This window comes from Trematomus bernacchii, unplaced genomic scaffold (genome assembly GCF_902827165.1).
Source record: "Trematomus bernacchii unplaced genomic scaffold, fTreBer1.1, whole genome shotgun sequence".
In the NCBI taxonomy this organism is placed as follows: domain Eukaryota; kingdom Metazoa; phylum Chordata; class Actinopteri; order Perciformes; family Nototheniidae; genus Trematomus; species Trematomus bernacchii.
The window spans coordinates 5211110-5229137 of record NW_022987582.1 but is presented as its reverse complement, the minus strand read 5'-3'; the positions used below and the strand labels follow the sequence as shown (position 1 = coordinate 5229137).

The 18028-nt window shown below is 41.4% G+C and overlaps 1 protein-coding gene and 1 long non-coding RNA gene across 2 annotated transcripts; both read right to left on the bottom strand.

Moving 5' to 3' along the window:
* Window positions 1-1120: 1120 nt before the first annotated feature.
* LOC117480311 (sperm acrosome membrane-associated protein 6) lies at window positions 1121-4792 on the bottom strand. Its single transcript, XM_034127604.1, has 9 exons — window positions 4579-4792; window positions 4394-4480; window positions 4139-4220; window positions 3885-3908; window positions 3710-3810; window positions 3053-3156; window positions 2210-2366; window positions 1328-1505; window positions 1121-1193 (listed from the first exon to the last, which is right to left on the bottom strand). The coding sequence occupies exons 1-9, from the start codon at window positions 4790-4792 to the stop codon at window positions 1121-1123; spliced, it is 1020 nt and encodes a 339-aa protein (XP_033983495.1).
* Window positions 4793-8976: 4184 nt separating this feature from the next.
* On the bottom strand, window positions 8977-17157 carry LOC117480329. The gene is made up of 3 exons (XR_004555654.1): window positions 17098-17157; window positions 9159-9197; window positions 8977-9039 (listed from the first exon to the last, which is right to left on the bottom strand). It is a non-coding gene; the product is annotated as an uncharacterized LOC117480329 (long non-coding RNA).
* Between the last annotated feature and the right edge of the window lie 871 nt (window positions 17158-18028).

Here is an 18028-nt window from a genome sequence, read left to right as displayed (position 1 = left end):
ATTGGCGTCCTGGCTCTTCCCCAGAGTTTGCCGCTTGGTCGAGACGCACGGTCGGACTTATCTCAGCCAATGACAGCTCTGCATGCATCCCCTGGGTATTATTTTATTAACTGCTTTCATCGCGACGCGATGTTTACAGTGAGAACAGCTGTGAGGTCTGTGCAGAAAGCAGAGCAGTGTGTAAAATATATATCACTCAGTATAACAGGCCTACTCTCTTTATTTGCTTTAGTTTAGTAGATATCTACAAACAAAGTCGATATTTTTCTAAAACCATTTAGTGCTTCACATAATAAAATACACAACGGCTGTAGCCTGATTATGCTTTAGGAGCTGTAGGTGTGTGTGTAGTGTAGGTGTGTGTGGTACAGTATGTGCGTAGATGCAGCGGACAGACAGGTCTCAGTTGGTTTGGTGTCCTCTGCTAATACTTGTAAATAAAACTTTTGGCCCGTCATTTATTTCCCTCATTGTAGCGACCAGAGAGGGGGGGGGGGGGGGATATATCCAGTCTCTGATAGTGTTACGTTATTATGAGAGTGCTCTGTTTGATTCTGAAATTGTATATATTTATATAAATATATACATATGTGTGTGTATGTGTGTGTGTCTGTGTGTATGTCCGCATCTGTAGCCTGTTATTGTCTCATTATACCGCACTGTGAATGAATTAAAAGTAAATATATAAGTCGTCATGAACACATCTGTCCATCAGACAGAGGGCTGCTGTGCCTCCTGTCATCATTAATGGACGTCTCTTTAAAATGACCGCTCAGAGGAGAGGAGTTCTCATTTCTCTAACCGCCTGCTGCTTCCCCTCCTTTCTCCTCGGCTCCCCTCCTCGGCTCCTCCGCTCGCATCTCCTGTGGGCGGGACTAAGTCTCGAGGATAGGAGTCGAGGAGGGGAGTCGAGGAGGGACATTTGATGAAATGAGAACGGGCCAAAGAGAACACGTTTTGTTGTTAATGCAGCACGGTGCACTGAGCTCCACTGAGCTCCACTGATAGATCCTGCCCTCTAGTGGCAGAAAGAGTCACACACAGGCTTTCTGTAAGCAATGACGTAACCCCAAATGCTGGATAAAATGCCTTTATTGCAGTACATGTATCTGTAAAACTCTCACAATCCTAAATCTTCTTCTTCTTGCTCAGCATGACTTGTTTGCTCTGGTAATACTGACCAATACAGAGCTCTGTAACAGGAAAAGAAAAAGTAGGACATATGAAAACAACTAATATGTGCCTTAGCTTGGTGCATCTTGGCCTCTCAAGAACATTTCTTTGCTGTGAATGTGTCAGATTGTATAAATAATAGATTTGTATTTACCCCATGGAGAGGAACAGCAGCAGAAGCAAAGCCGTCAAACAGGCGGTGAGAAGCAGTGGCGAGGGGGTGAGGGAGTGGGGGGGACCACCAGGCGCAGGGAGTAACCGCCCTCCTGGGAGCAGAGACAGGTCGAATATCTCCTGCAGCTCTGTGTGGCCGGCCACAACCTGGGGGGTCACTATGACAGAGAGACAGAGAGACAGAGAGAAGAAAGAGAGAGTTTGACTCACATTGAGCCCAAACAGCAAAAGATAATGGTGATGGACTTGGTCAAAGGCTAAATAAAAACAAATATATGAAAAATATCTTTCATACTTTGTCATTACCTTCAATCATAATTTGTGTAATTTGTGGGGTTGTTATCCCCCCCCCCAGTTCAACAGTTGTCTATATAACAGTTCAATCTTAAATCATTAAGAGAAAAATAAGCATCAAATAAAAGAACAACACGACTAAAAGAAAAGTGCAGTGAAGTCTATTAAGAATTTATATAAATACTTAATCAGGAAAGATACACATGTAATTGTACAGTACATACTGTATGCACACATACAAATTGTATGAATATGCATATCCATACAAGTATATCCATAAATACACATTCACTCATTTACATCTGAATGGAGTCATTATATTGATTGCCTCCATGATTTGATTTGTGGCACAGCCATTGAGCCCTTGTTATGTGGTTTCATAACTGACGATTTCCACAGATTTTAGGAGTTTTTTTACGACTGGCTTTTATTTGCGCTTTCCATTTGTTTAAAATTCCCCCTCAAAGTTATTCACAATATTCAAAGAAAATAGCATCATTTTGTATCATCAGTTTTAACATCTAATACAATGAGTAAAATTAAATCTGAAAGTAGTGTATTGTGTTACCTGTGAGATAGAAGTAGAGCCTGACAATGGAGCGTTGGCCTGAGTAGATCTCACACTGGTAGGTGCCCACATGCTGCAAGCTGGTTGAAGGGATGGAATAAAGTGTGTCCAGGCCTGCAGTAACTTCTTTAAACTGATCCACCTGCTGGGTTTTCACCTGTCCAAGTTTTTTAAATAAAATAATTATAACAATTTCAAAGTAAATTAAAGTACCCACCAGTCAACATGCTATGGTACATATGTTCTGCAGTATTTCTTGGCAGGTTGCAGTGATGTCCAGGCCAATAAACAGTCCCATACATACTCCTTATATAAAACTACAACCCCTCCAAAACGTGAAAATTGTGCTGTGTTGTATTGGTTGGTGTAAAAAGGATGAATGTAAGGCCTGCGCTGTGTCTATTTATTGAGTGTTACCATTAATGTTTATTTATTTCGGTTGGAAAGGAATTCATGTGTTGGTTAGTCAAACATTTGGCTTGTTACGGATCAGACACAGCCTTCACATAAACAAATTAAACTGTTAGCTTTATAAATGCAACTGCTATTTGACAAAATGTGGCAAATGTAGCTTTATGAAATAGTGATGTGTCGGTCGCGAACGAGCCGATTCTTTTGAACGGCTCTTTGGTACGAACGAGGGGAACCGAGTCGTACTTGGTGAGAGCCGTTCTTTTTATCGTTCAATCGTTGGTCCGCACCGCACTCACTGCCTGCCAAAATCCACTCGCCACTAATTTAACTCTTGGGAAGAAAGTCATAATGTGTTGTTTTAAATGTTTAAGTATTCATTTCATAGTAATTTGCAGTGAACCTGAATAGTTCATCATAGGATGAGCGTACCTCTTCTGCAAACCTCCAGATCACCTCGATATTTCCTGGTAAGTGAAATGGCACTTCACACCACATCTGGCTCCTGTTGTTCTCCATTGCTTTAACTTCTTTAACTGAACATATAGGCACACACACACACACACACACACACACACACACACACACACACACACACACACACACACACACACACACACAGATAACATTCACAGGGGGGCAGCTCTTGCAGTCTGAGCCCTCCTTAATGATAATACTTAAGCCCAGTCTCTGTGGAGCGGAGTAAAAGTGATGATATGCTAAATAGTGACTGCGCTGTACAGGCTTGATATGAATCTATACCGCCGTGTGTGGGAGTCAACTGTCACCTTGCATAAAGAAGCCAAGGACTTAAAGAGTACCTTGGGGGCTCTTTGCAAAATATATAATGTGTGGAAGTAAAACCTCGCCTCTGTCACTTTTTTTTTTTTTAAATCTTGACTTCCTGCTAAGAGCATTTCAAGGATCAAAAATTGAGAATTTCAAGGATCAAGAGTGGAGGTTTATGAAGGTGATATTATAGTTATGTAAGGATGTGTCAAGTCTGGATTAGTACACCCTTTTTTAACTATTAGAACATTGTGATGTAACAGTATCACTAATTCAATATGTTGAACTATGAATACCCACCTGGACAGTCAAGAGGGAGTTCACAGGAGTCATACTGGCAGGTAATACAGTTGTATACAGCACCTACAGTCTGAAATCCTGATGGGTGCATAAAAGTCATGTTGATACAGAGTATTTAGTGTCCAACAACATGAATGATTATAAGAAATAGACACAAAAAAGAAGAAACACTAACCACATGGAGGGAGGCATCCAGAGACTGTAAACACAAAATAAGATAGTCATTTATTTTATTTTATTTTGATTTCATGAGTTGCTTTCCACCCAGAAGTCGTCAGTTCAACCTGCTTCCTTTACTCTCCACACTATTTGAAAGGCTGTAATAACATAACTAGCTTACTCCAGAGAGAGAACAGAGATCACAGGGAGCTGTAATGACCTAATATGGGTCTTACCATAGATGAAAAGATGAAGGAAAGGGGAAGAGACCCTGTCTCACCTCTAGGCAGTTTGGAGGCAGCTGCGATGAAATTGTCTGCTGCTGTCTGCAACCTCTCCTCATACACTGTGTCTGATGGATGAAGAGGAGGGGAAACAGAAATATTCAGCTCAGCACATCCTGGTGAATCGTGTGCTTTAGGGCATCATTTTGAAAACTCATTTCTAACTCCCCTCCTTTCCTGGCGCCCTAAAGACTCATTAACTTGTGCAGTTATGTGTCTATCAGAGCAGGTTTTCAGCTACCATTATTCAGCTTTTTGTCGAACTCTTCCACCATGGGCAGGATCTCTCCATCCAGAAGTTCTTTCAGTTGTTTGTCATAGCCCTTACCTGAAACAGGCACACACATCCAAATATAAACCATCTTTCTTACTGTGTACGTTGTCTTTCGTGATAAAACATAATACATCAAAAAAACAACCTCGTACCCACTCTTCCAGCCTCAATCACTCTCTCATGGTTGTTGAAAATGCGGTCCAGCTTCCTGAAGCAGGAGTCCACATTTCTAACATTGTGCTCAGTCACAATGTGACCCCAACACAGGCGAAGACTGTCTTGCACTTCAACAAAGCACTGATAGCAGCTTAGAGAGGGTCCTAACAGCAAGCTAACACACACCAGACACAAAGCAGATTTGCACATTTTGCAGCGTGAGCATCTAACTCAAACTGATTCTGTATGAACTGTTTTCATTCAAATCCTGGGCTCATGGTGACCACACGTTGACATTCCGGTGTTTTGTATATCCAGGAGAAGGTTACAAATTAAAGCTTTCATTATTCATTTAGTGTGCATATCCCACATGACATTTTAAGTAATATTTTGAAAGTGTCCTGCTTATGTATCCTTAACATGCTTGGGTTTGAGAGGAGAGCATCACACCTCCATTCTTCCCTCCATTCTATTGTCTCTGGTCCCCATTTCCTGCTGCCTCAATGCACCAGTTTTACTGCAGAGCACAGAGATGGAGCGAGCCAAGGAGGCGAGGGGGGAGAGAGGAGCAGAAGACTGGGAAGTGAAATGCTTATGTGTGACCAGGGATAAAGTGGAAAGCGTACAGGCAAGAAAAAACAAGACAAATATACAAAGAGTTAATGTGTAACTGGTGGGGAGGGAGGTGGCGAGACGGAGAACAAAAGGGTCATCAATAGAATACTGAGCAGAGAGAAAGTGCAAATCGTGCGAAAAAAAGAGTCAGACTCTTGCTTGTGGAGTTTAAAAGATGTAGTAGTAGAACAAATAAATAGAGGTGGAACAAAGAATAGGAGTGTATGCTAGAGCTAAGAGAGGACACATTAGTGACAGGCAGAGGAGGAAGAAGAACGGGACTACAAATCAAGTCGACTGCCTCCTCACATCCTGTATCCCCCACTCGTCTCCCTTCCTCCTCACCCCCCGTCCTCCCCCTCTCTTCCCTGGTCCCTCACTCCCGGTGCATCTCCATGGCAACCAGACAGGGTGCCTAATACATGAACCTACTATATTTCCAGTGGCAGGGTGAGCTGGGTACTAATGCATTCATCTGTCTCCACACAGACAAGCCAATCAATATTAGGCAAGAGTGTGCTCCAGGAGCCAAAGTCAGAACGCTAGTCAGGGGGACGGGGAAAATCCCAGATACGTGTCTGTGTGCTTTTCATTGTGTTTAATAGAGCTATGTGCTGCAGTACGGCACAAATCTTTTCGTAAGCATTTATAAAAGCATAAAATGTGCTTATTATTTACATCTTTTATCTTTATCTTTTATTTAGTTATTTTGTATATTGATTGTTGTGTTTTATCGTAATGTGTGCATATGTGTAAATGTGTCTGTTGATTGTATATATAGAGGATATCCATATTTATCCATATTTTTATATTTGTATTATTGTATTTTGTATTCTGGATTGTTGGAAGCGTTATTTCGATCTCTGTCTGTACACACACACAGAAACATTTACATTAAAGTTGACTTTTGACTTCAGTTGTAAGAGAAAATATGTTCTATTTATGTGGAAGAAGAAGCTCTTATCACTCTTTACTTCTTAACCGGTGCTTCATGTCAAATTCAGGTAATTTGGCCTCGATCTAGCAAAGATAACTCATTGCAGACAATGAAAATGTAATTTGATATTGCAGACTTAACCAGACTCAGGGACAGTTTCATCCCACAGGCCATAAGACTGTTAAACACCTGAACTTTTGAAACATCCATAACATTCATCTGGCTGCTACTTAGAAATTATTTATCTAATATATCATATTCCAATCACTTGTATAGACTCTTATTGCACTATTTCACTATTTTTTGTATTTACTTGCACAATTTTTTCTGTGTATCTGTTTTATTGTGTTGCACTGTTGGAGGAGCCTGTGACCTAAGGTTTTCATCGACATAACTACACTGTAGCTATGTACGTATGACCAATAAAAGCCTTGAACCTTGAACTTAACACCTGTGGAGCTTTTTCGACAGTCACAAGAAAACATGTGCACATTACAACATTTTTTTGCCACGTTTTATTAACATACAGAGGTAATTACAGAGCAACGTTTCCAGTACAGAACATTTACATGATGATAAATAACTCCACAAGGCGACAAAAATGGCGGGGTCACAACCCTTGGCTGTCTTTCTATTGGCCCCCATTGAGGGCTCAAACACAAAGCCAGCCAATAGGGACGGCCCCCTGAGAGTGTCTGCTGCAGCAAGAGGGGTCTTCTTCTTGATCATCACATGACAGGTAAACATACTGAAACAGTCAACATGAAGAACAAACACAGCTGGGTACTGAAATACATCAGAGCCAGAAGAAACGTTACATTGTTTAATGTGGTTTGAGTGAACATTGAGAAGGAAAAACGGATACTTCATCACGTCATATTCTTAATCGTAGGCCGTTGAAACTGAATGCAGCCCTGTTCCCGAGGACCTCACCTGTGACCTACTTTGACCTCACAGGTTAAGGGTCTCAGGGACAGAGGGGCATACTGACAAATTAAAGGAGGAAGGGTCTAATAAGAAAAAGTACAAAAAAGGGGACGCAGAGATAAAAAAGTATTGAAGGAGGAACCGCAGGGTGGCTGCACCGAGACAAAGACATGACCTCATCTGACATTTGGATTCTGCGGCACCGACTGGTCTCCTGGTTTGCTGCAGATCAAAAGCAAGACTGATCAGATCAATGTAAACATGTTCAATAGCATATTTGTCTTCATTTCACCCACACAATTCCTTCGCTTCACAGTGCAGCAATAAGAGCAACAAAACATTTTTCAAGGCTGAAATCATCTCAGCAATGCAGCGGTTCAGCATTGTTAGGAGAAACTATTCATTTTAAACTGCTGCTAAATGTCACTGTCATTTTGAACATGATTTATTGAGCTAGGACTTACAAATTACAGTGTGTAATAGCTTTACTGGGCTCAATGAGCCGAGAGGACTGTAATTATCAACATAATAGGTATGTACAAAACATAGGTGGTAGAATTATATACGAGACCAACTTTTGTTTCATAAAAAGTGGGTATTCATTTTTAGTTATTGATATTTGAGCAGGTTGAAACCTCCAAAGTTCCTGTGAAGACGCATTTTCAGAGCTATACTGTCCAAATGTTGCACTTATTTTGTCATTATTTTGTAATAGTCTGCCCTCAGACTTACCAGTAAAGATGAAACGAGACCGGGACATGGAGGGCATAGAACACAGAAACCTCCAGTAATTGAAATAAAACAATGACACTTTAGAGAAACCCAAACTGTATCTTTTTTTATAAAGACAAATATATATATTTATCCCAAACCTTTTTGTACATTTCTGTAGGAAAAGAAAAACAATTAATTGTTTCGAAATATGCCACCCTCTGGTAGACAGGCAGAATGACACAGGCTGACTGGGGAAGGCTGAATATGTTCATATGTCGTGGAAGAGAGAGATTTGCATTTTCCGACAGTTCAAATGTTGTGTTTTCTCTGCAAAAACACCCCAGTGTGAATGTGAATAAAAGGTGCAAGGTGCCTGCGTCACGTCATGCATCAAATTGAACCGCAGTACATGTACATATAAACCTTGAGTACAGGTTGACTTCATGAGCTACAGGCCTCAAAGATTTTGTGAATCAGGTGTGATTTTCAGTTTTTCTCAGTTAATACTGCATGTGACAGACCTGGCAGCCGGATCAGACCAGACACATTTGTCATATCTCCACCTTCAAAAAAATTAATTAGCGTTTTGTTTGCGGTAGAGGTTGATTTTGAATTGGTTTAAAATACACAATTCATGTTGGTATCAATAAAGCAAAAAGGTGAGTTAATCATGCCAAACGACAAAGCACACTAATGATTATTGCAGCAGGTGTAAAAGCATAGTAAAACACAGCCAGTCATAACATTTCAATTCCCTGACAGCTGCTATTTTTCTAATTTACCAGCCAGATGTAAAACAAATGAAAAGGTATTTATATTGAGTTAAATGTCAATAATACATTTTGTTAACTCAGATTTCCAAAGAACATGTTAAATAAAAGTCAGAATTAAAAGAAACTGCGAATCAAATATGAAACGAATATATAACCTGTCGAAGAACATGCAGCCAGGGCATTAATTGCAAAGCTTTTCAGCGGTGCAGACAGACATTCACAATTCATCAATATAAACAGATAAACAGGGCACACATGTATGCACACATTACAAATAGTAATAGTCAGAGGACAGGATGTGAAGGACTAGTGAAGAGAAAGTTTCAGATCAAATATATGTTATCTCTACATAAATAAATACAGTCCTTAATCTGATCTCACATTTTGAGTGAAAATGTAAAAAAAGAGAAAATAAATCACCTCTTAGTCAGCCTCTTCTTTTCCTTCCCAGTCAGAGTGAGTCTGTGTGTCCTCTCCCTCTCTCTGATGGTCTGTGGGGCCAGACAGAGAGCCAGCGGCAGGTAGGTTACAGACAATAGTATTGATTCCATTTTTCTCTACCTACCTGCCTACCTGCCTGACTAACACCAACATCTGCACAGCTGCTCACCTTTTGTCTCTGTTGGGCTGCCGTCACTAACGCACAGAGCTGCAAACAGGAGGAAAATAAAGGAGAGAGTAAAAAGAGCTCGCTTCACATGCTCGCTCATTCACCAAACCTCCCCGTGCACATGCTGTCCAACACGTACAGATGATACACACATACACACACTCACACAAAACTCATTTACCCTCCGTGCTGCATTCACGGTCTCTAGACGTCTCCCTTTGCTCTCATTGTACCTCAAAGTCTACTCTCTTCCTTCCTCTCTCCCTCTTTTACACTCTCTAGTCGTCATCCTTCCATCTCCCCCTCTTTGCTCACGTTTTTCAAGCCTCACATCTCTACTAGCTCAGTAACCCCCCCCATACACACACACACACACACTCCAGTCTGTGAGCTACGTGTGTGTGTGTGAACGTGTGAGAGATGGAAAGAGAAAGTGAACAAGAATGCAGGGAGTGCATGCATGCGTGTGTGTGTGTGTGTGTGTGTGTGTGTGTGTGTGTGTATGTGTATGTATGTGTGTCTACTGAAGGGAGGAACATTGTATGTGTGAGAGAGAGGGAGACGATGGGGGGAGGGAGGTAGGGTGGCGGAGAGGCTAGCAGAAAGTGGGGATGGAGGGGGAGGGTCAGAATCTCTAATAGGATGAGAATAGAGAGAAAATATGAAGCCCAGGAGTCTCGTGAACCTGCGAGCCTGACATTCCTGCCTCCTCCTGTGTGAACAGCAATCATACCATCATCACACTGATTACAGGATTTACGGTGTTGCTCCAACAAAACTGTAAATTGCAGCTAGACTGATCAAACGCACTAAATAAACCCAAAGTGGAAAAGCAGAGCCAATTACAAGAATGTGTTTTAATTACAAAGCTTAACATCAGAGGTGGACGATGATGCATCTTTCGCTGTTTGGTACAACCAAGGCTGTTTAAACCCATGAAACAGTGAGAAAGATTAAACTGCATGCATTACAATAATAAATGGCTAAAGTTAGTATTTTTAGGCATTTACATTTCTGTCAGTTCTAATGTCTAAAAGCAGTTTGATTCCATCATGTGTGCTCCTCATGGAGAGGACAGAGCATTGCAGTTGTGTTCGTTGTATAACAGAATCATACGGCCCTGAGGGAAATTCAGAAATGAAAGTAAATCTAATTTAGAGCCACTGATTGGCTGTCTGTTCAGCGAGATGGAGCATAAACAATACACTTGAAGTGTAAGCATCATTAATGGCCCTAAAGTGTTCTGACCGTGTTGTACAACAGAAAGTATCACCTATGTGTCACACATTTAGAGACAATAAAGATAAACCGACAAAGGAAGACATTGGTTGTGGCCTGAAGGAGTGAGCAGTGACTGAGGCCTTTCATAACATCTCTCTGATGGATTGCTAGTTAAGACCCACTCCTAGAACACATTTGAAGGCATTACATTGAGAATAAATACAGGGACAAGTAAGCACATCGATCTCCTGGCATTTACTGAGAATTTGAAAAGCCCTCTCACAGGAAAGCAAGAACTGACAAACTACGTATGATGGGAATCGATCGAAACAAACTCGTCTTCACCTTCGTTCAGAAGCTTTCCAAAGAGGCGTTTGTTTCATAAATATGCAAGACGAGGATCCAAATGTAGGTTAGAATAATAACACTATACATTCATTATAACTCATGAATATTCAGGATATACCAACATTGCTTATAGTCTGTGTCAAAAGAGCAGCAGGCACTGTAGACACAGTACAGCTGAATGTATTTCCTTCTTTGATCCTATTCAGTAAAACCTTCTTATTCACAGCTGTGATGCGCTACAGGACTCTTTACATCCTCCTCCGTGGACTCAATCTTTCTGTAATGCCATGCCACCTACATTTGCATAGAAACAACATGCTGAATGTGTTTACAGTATCTGCTGTGATATGTGTGCTGCATGTTCTTCCGCACTGTCCCTTTGCACTCCATGTGTGCCGCTGTGCATTAGGTGCTTGCGCTGCACATATAACACATCAGATCGTGCATTAATGTCGCCCAAGACAAATTCCTCTATATTTACAAAAAAGTGATGAGAGCGGAGGAGACTCTCCATATGGTCTATACACATGCAATAATTCTACTTTACAGCACGGCTTTCTGAGCAGAGGCGATTTAGACAACAATTGGACTTAAAAAAAACGAGCAAAAGCAACTCGATGGCATTAGCATTTGTCCCAACCTGAGGGACAAATGCAGAATGTCACAGGAAGGTGTGTGTGTCCGGGGTTGTGAGTGTACGAGTGTGTGTGTGTGTGTGTGTGTGTGTGTGTGTGTGTGTGTGTGTGTGTGTGTGTGTGTGTGTGTGTGTGTGTGTGTGTGTGTGTGTGTGTGTGTGTGTGTACTCTGCAGTGCCACTGAGAGACAAAGCACTGGGAGTGCTTCACAGGGATGACATCATCAGTCTGGGATGGTGTCTGCCTCGTCTGTTTTAGGATGCTCCAGTTCTCCCTCACAGTCCCCAGAGATCTGAGACGGCATCGTTTTGGCAGAACAATCACCCTCATCACACCTGTTCTCATAAGTAGTGTTTGTGCGCAAAGGGCTTTGAATAAGATTACATTTTAAGGGTGTTTCAAGGAAGAACAGGAAGCCTTTTTACAAGAGAGGTTTTACTCATGATTCCCACCTTGACAGAGATTCAGAGTAGCATATGTGCACGTGGATATATGGTAATATGTTTGTTTATCAATCTGCTCACACATATGGACGGTGTGCAGCATCTGCCACAATATAAAATGAGCCAAGTATAACAATCTTTGCCACGTTGTATGAGAGGAAGGGAGTGAGGATGAGGCAGGGCAGATAGCTCTTCCTCCCAGACTCATAATCCTTGCCCCACACACCTTACAACTGTCAGATGTTCAGCTGTCTCTGCTGGCAGAAGAGCAGCATTGTGCTGGTGGATGATAAAGAACGCTTAGACTGACAGTGCCGAATCAGCACAATTCTGATATATGCTCCCTTTTTTCCAGGAGGGGAGGAGAGCCGGCTAAAACGCAGTGCAGATGGCTGCTGTCTCGACCACCAGTCCGACACACTGAGGGGAAGGGAGGAGTGGGAGGAGGGTAATGAAACTGGGGAAATGTGTGTGATAGTGTGTGCTGGCATGGATGCAGAGGACAGCAAGAAGTGTTAACATAGAAGTATAATATGATCAAAAGTGTAAAATGATAACATCAGGCTCCTCTACCTGTTGTAACCTACAGTACATCCATACATGGATTACAGGCAGGGAGTCTATGGTCTTCATAGCGAGGATGTGTTAAATGCATATGAAGAGTGTGAGACTTTATAGAAAGGATTGAAGGGAACAAGGATAGTAGTAAAGAGGGAGAGTTATCATTGTTTTTTTTCTTTTAAAGTGGGAGAAGTCAACTTTTTCTCATCCCGGATTTATTTATCATTTCATTCTTCGTCATTAATATTGATATATTTTGGTTTTAAGTCAGTTTGTCTGCAAGCAGAGGGAAAGAAACATTGTCTCTATATCAGGGCTTATTTTGCAGCTATTTCCTAAAAAATAGCCAACACCTATATTTGTAAGGGTCTAGTAAACATTAATAATATGAAAATTAAAAAAAGACAATAACCTCCCCACGCTACTAATTCTTACAGTACCTCAAAGTAGAATTGTGGAAAGAAACGGAGGTTCAGCTTCCTCCCTTAAAAGGTTTTTGCTGCAGTAGGAACGACTGATTTCCTGTCAAGCAGCAGGTGGACCTCCTGACAAACATGTCCAGTGCTACCAATATTGCACACACAACGAGACAGGCTCATAGGGAAGTACTGCAAGAGGACTTTCCTGAAGGGGAGAGTGTCTGATGAGACCTTCAGAGGACAGACGTTTGTCGCAGTTGCAAAGGACAAATCATGTCATTAAGCACTATAAGATTCTCTGGCGGAGTAACAACATACTTACCTCTCTGCTGGTGGCACATTAGACGTGGCAAGGAGTGACTCCGCAGGGAAAGCTAGAAGGTTGTAGAGTTATCTCCGTGCTGTTTATTATGCGAAACCATACAACCAACTACCTCACACTGCAGAGCACAGACTGTAGAGCTGCTCTCCAAGCAAGATCCTCAGCAGCGGGACGAAGGTGTCTGTGTACATTTACTCTAGGAACACACCCGTCTGGCTCCTGTCTACCTGTCAGCTGATCGCTTCATGCCTCACTACTGTTTTGTGCATGCAACATTCTCAAATCTGTTTTCTCTAGATGTCATTTAGAGAGAGTTTTCTTTTGTGCATGTTTGACTTCATGCTGTTTTTTATTATTTCAATCTAAGCAAGGAAATTGAAATCCTCAGACATAACATATTTGTGTGTGTGGTTAAGGTAGACAAAATGGACATTTGTTGAGCACTTAAGAGGAAAAGAAGGGTTACTTTGCCTGAAGAGATGCAATTACTGTTTTACTGTTACAAATCTGCACACAGTACTGGGTTGAGTGAAGCTATACTGAGTGTTGCTGCAATGGCCATGATGTAACAGGGACGGCTGCAGTGAAGGAGCTCAGGTTAAAGACTGCACGCAAGCCTGGAGCCTCAATTGCATATCTGCAGATAGATATTGGTGTAGGACAAAGATGAGACAGCTGCAATAAACACATGTGCTGTTGGAAGGTGTGAGACGCCTTGGGATAAAATAAGAGACACACGTATCTCAGTCAAAAGTAGTCTGCAATCGGGAACATTGGAACAGACATGTCCACACATCTTAGCCTCACATGCAGGTGTGATTACTACAAAGGCTTAATTTCACATGTTCATTCATAGTATTTCCAACCATTTCTTAGGAGCTGTTGCCCTCTACTGGTCACTGTGTAAACTCCCTCTCACTCCTCGATTGTTCTTCCTATCTGTGCTATGTTCTCATTGTTATGTACAGGATGTTACAACAATCTCTAATCAAATGACATCCTAGAGAGCAAAACTTAAATCTTCTCCTCTCCTAAATCAGCAGCTGTTATAATGTCCCACTCACAATTAAACCATATTGTTTGGCTTTTCACATACTGCAGCTTTTCATCCACATCAGCTGTCTGATTCTCGCAAAAAGCGGTTAGGTTTTCACGAGTTAGATGCCATCTGCATGCTGTAACACTGTCATCACCCTCAAGTCTGCTGTCAGCTGCGATGTCTAAATCTGGGTGACTTCTGCTCCACTGCCAAATGGAATATCCTTCATGTCACGCCGAGTGAAAAAAACAAACAACAAGCCTTAAACTGAAACGTATTTCTCTCTGCGAATCCTCGCTGCAGGAGTCGTAGTCAAAGTCGTAGTCGCACTCTGCAATACCACGTCTGCTGGCACAATGCTACATTCCAACAGCTACAAGCCGTGAGTGTTGCATTACCCTGAGCAGAGATTCAGACATAACTGGGGCAAGATGATGTGCTACTTAAATGCCACTTAAAGAGTTTACGCAGACCCTTAACAAAAACAGAAATACTTTAACAAATGCTATCAACATTGTGAAGTATAAACATCTTTCACCTTCACTGACGAAAGAGATCAGTATGTGGGAGCTCTGCTGGGTCTCCCTGCTGCCTGTATGAAAATACTGCCTGGCATGTGGGATTTAAGGAATCCATCTTCCAACAAAGGATCATTACAATACAGTGCAGATCTCAGACCGCACCTATCTTTCTGCAGACATCGTGTGCAACTGTGCATGGCTATGATGTCAATGAGAACAAACGGACATAGAGAAGAAACTAAATATATTTCAATGACTTGTATATAGACTCTTATTGCACTATTTCTATTCTATTCTATTTTATTTGTATTTACTTGCACTATTCTATCTGTTTTATTGTGTTGCACTGTTGGAGGAGCCTGTGACCTAACATTTTCATCGACATAACTACACTGTAGCTATGTACCAATGACAATAAAAGCCTTGAATCCTTGAGATAGCCATTAGGCAACATGCTTGTGTTACTTTCTAAAATGTTGCCAAGTGAATTGGTTTCCTATTTTCTCCACCTCCTTTTTTTTTTCGGTATGCGTTTAGTGTCCTATTCCTCCTCTGTCTACCGCTCCCATCCCTTTCTCTTCCCTGTCCCAAAGTCCTCTCCTCTCCTCTCCTCTCCTCTCCTCTCCTCTCCTCTCCTCTCCTCTCCTCACTCAACCTTTTCTCTATTCAGCCCTCATGGGTCTACATTTCCCTCCTCTTACCCTTTTGACCATCCCGTTTTCATACCCCAGACATTTCTGCTCGACCCACACATGCCGGCCTGCCTTTTTTCTTCCCGAAAGACTCCTCTACTTTATACCCAGCGTCTGCAATATTTTCAGAGTCACATCACGCAGAAATGCAGTGTAATTGTGCCAAAGTCAGCTATCCTTCTCCCTCCCTATATCTTTCGAACTCCACCCTTAAGCGGGACTGTCTGAGTGTCTAAACAGTGAAAGCCCACTCCAGCATAACACACGTCTGGGGTGACTTGTAAATGGGGCGTCTCGCTTGTTGAAGTTCAAAATTCCTCTCCTACTTGATCATCATTCACATGAAGTGACAAACAATGGGAGAACACTTAAGGGTTACAATCCTTAAAAGACATGCAAGAAATCCACTTGACAACGCAACAAGACATTTGACCTTCAATGCTTTCATTCTGTATGTAATCAAATTAAAAACAAATATTTCTCCAGGCTGAATGTAAAATATGAACTGATTTTCAGTATGTCAAAGCCCAGTTTCATCAAGTATCTGTGCACCACCTTGGCCACTGCATTTCATTGGGAGTAACACATCTTTCAATAAGGGAGCATCTCCATAATGTTGATGTGTGTAATCTAAGAGAGAAACACTTTGATCTGCTGCAATACGCATGTGTTTTTCCCCAGGTGAGAGCAATACTCTATCCTACACTAATCTGCTTTGGTTGACGCCAGCTTCACATTACAAGATAGCTAAATGAATGTTGCCATGGGAACATTTTGCCTGGCAACCCTAACATCCTGGCAACTAGCCAAACTGTTGCCATGGCACAGCTGTCAATCCACGTAGGCTGGGATTGGTGTGCGTCTGGCCTTTTCGTAGCCCCGCCCTTTTCAAAGTTTTGAATCAAATGCACTAAGGAGGAATTGATCTCAGGTTTTAAAGTGCTGAAGGTGTGTGTGTGTAGATCTGTTAGGATAAAATGGTTCTGCCTGTAATGCCAAATAAAGCAACAGAGAACCATTGGCCGACTTTTTCAGACATAAATCAGTTTGGGATTTTATCATCTGGTCAGCCAGAGCATCAAAGTGGCGGGATAATAATCTTTCATTATTTAACTGACTGTGGAAAAGCATTCCTGAATTCTTGGATAATCATGATTACATAACTTTCCATTACCCCGTGTCATTTATTGCCAAATCATTCAAGAACAAACAATTCCCTTGTCACGAAAGGCATATATATAATTTTAATCCAAATCTATAAAGGCTCAAAGACTACATTAGTCAACAACATGTGTGTGCATGTGCATTTTTGCAGGCCTAGTCCTTTGTCTTCCAGAAAATAATTTGAGATCTAGAGATAAAGAATGAGTTTTGGGAGTGAGCTATTTGGTCGACCAAAAAATAAAAATAATTGAAGCCACCTATGACTTTTCTTGTTACAGACCTTCAAATACTCAATCTGCACTAACATGTCATTTTGAAAAATGTTCACCCTATTCTACTGCATATCAACAACGTGATTTCATATTTCTTCTGATAACGTAGAGCCCCCATTATCTAAGCCATCATTTCCCTTGTAAATTGAAAAGTTTGAATGTAGGAATAACCATGGAAAAACCAGGACCTGGGGAAAAAGTCAGATAGATCGATGGAGGGTTAGGAGAACAGATGAATGTACATGTATAACTGGTTGATTGATGGATAAGTAAAATGTGTAATGTAAAGGAACTATAGTTACCTTGAGATCAGTGCCTTGTCAGTGTGTCAGCTCTCCTCAGATATTAGGCAGAGGCAGACTGAAACACACACACACACACACACACACACACACACACACACACACACACACACACACACACACACACACACACACACACACACACACACACACACACACACACACACACACACACACACACACACACGTGAAAACTGTTTAACCAAGAGGTCACAGGTTCAATCTCTGCAACAGCTGAAGTGTCACCGGACAAGATCATGAAAAGTATCCAAAGCTCCAAAGTATAACACACACGGTCACTTAAGAGCACATTTTTTAAATATATAGTGTTTCGTCCTGCTATATTTGAGTCTTTAAATCTCATTCATCTCAGACAGTAATGAAATGACTATCGGCAGAACTGAGGTCCTCACTCAATACATACACTTTTTAGAAAGAATCAAAAGGGTGCAGTCACAATAAGATAGTAAATGAAGGTCACATAAAATATACCACGAAGATGATTCTATTTCTAACTTTTGTGAAAATTCAGCCTATTTTAAAAGTAAAATGTAACGTTTCGCTTTGCTTCCTGAGTACTACTTGATAAATGTTTGGATATTAACACAAGTTAATTGCTTATTGTGAGCACACTTGCTATCACAGAGGATTACTATTTTGGACGATATCCTTTTAGTGCTTCACTGGTTGAAGTTATCAGGGTTGGACATTACCGGCAGCACACAGAACATCAATTCTGTTTCATGCTTTTTTCTTTCTGTTTGCGATTGTCTGGATAAACATGTGAGGGTGTTTCAATCTTGATATCTGAAAGCAATCTCAATGCACACACACATGCGTCCTGCAGTGTGGACAAAGCGATGCACCAGCCTGGAGAACTAAGCCTCCTGCTCCAGTTTGATAAATATAACTTCAAAAGAAGCAGCCAAAC

Bases quoted from the DNA above. Each gene is read 5' to 3' on its own strand.
- LOC117480311 (XM_034127604.1), bottom strand. From the start codon at position 4,792: ATGTGCAAATCTGCTTTGTGTCTGGTGTGTGTTAGCTTGCTGTTAGGA. The intron at 4,481-4,578 runs GTACGAGGTTGT...TGCCTGTTTCAG, and splicing joins GATTGAGGCTGGAAGAGTGG to GTAAGGGCTATGACAAACAA. The intron at 4,221-4,393 runs GTAGCTGAAAAC...TTCATCCATCAG, and splicing joins CGACAAAAAGCTGAATAATG to ACACAGTGTATGAGGAGAGG.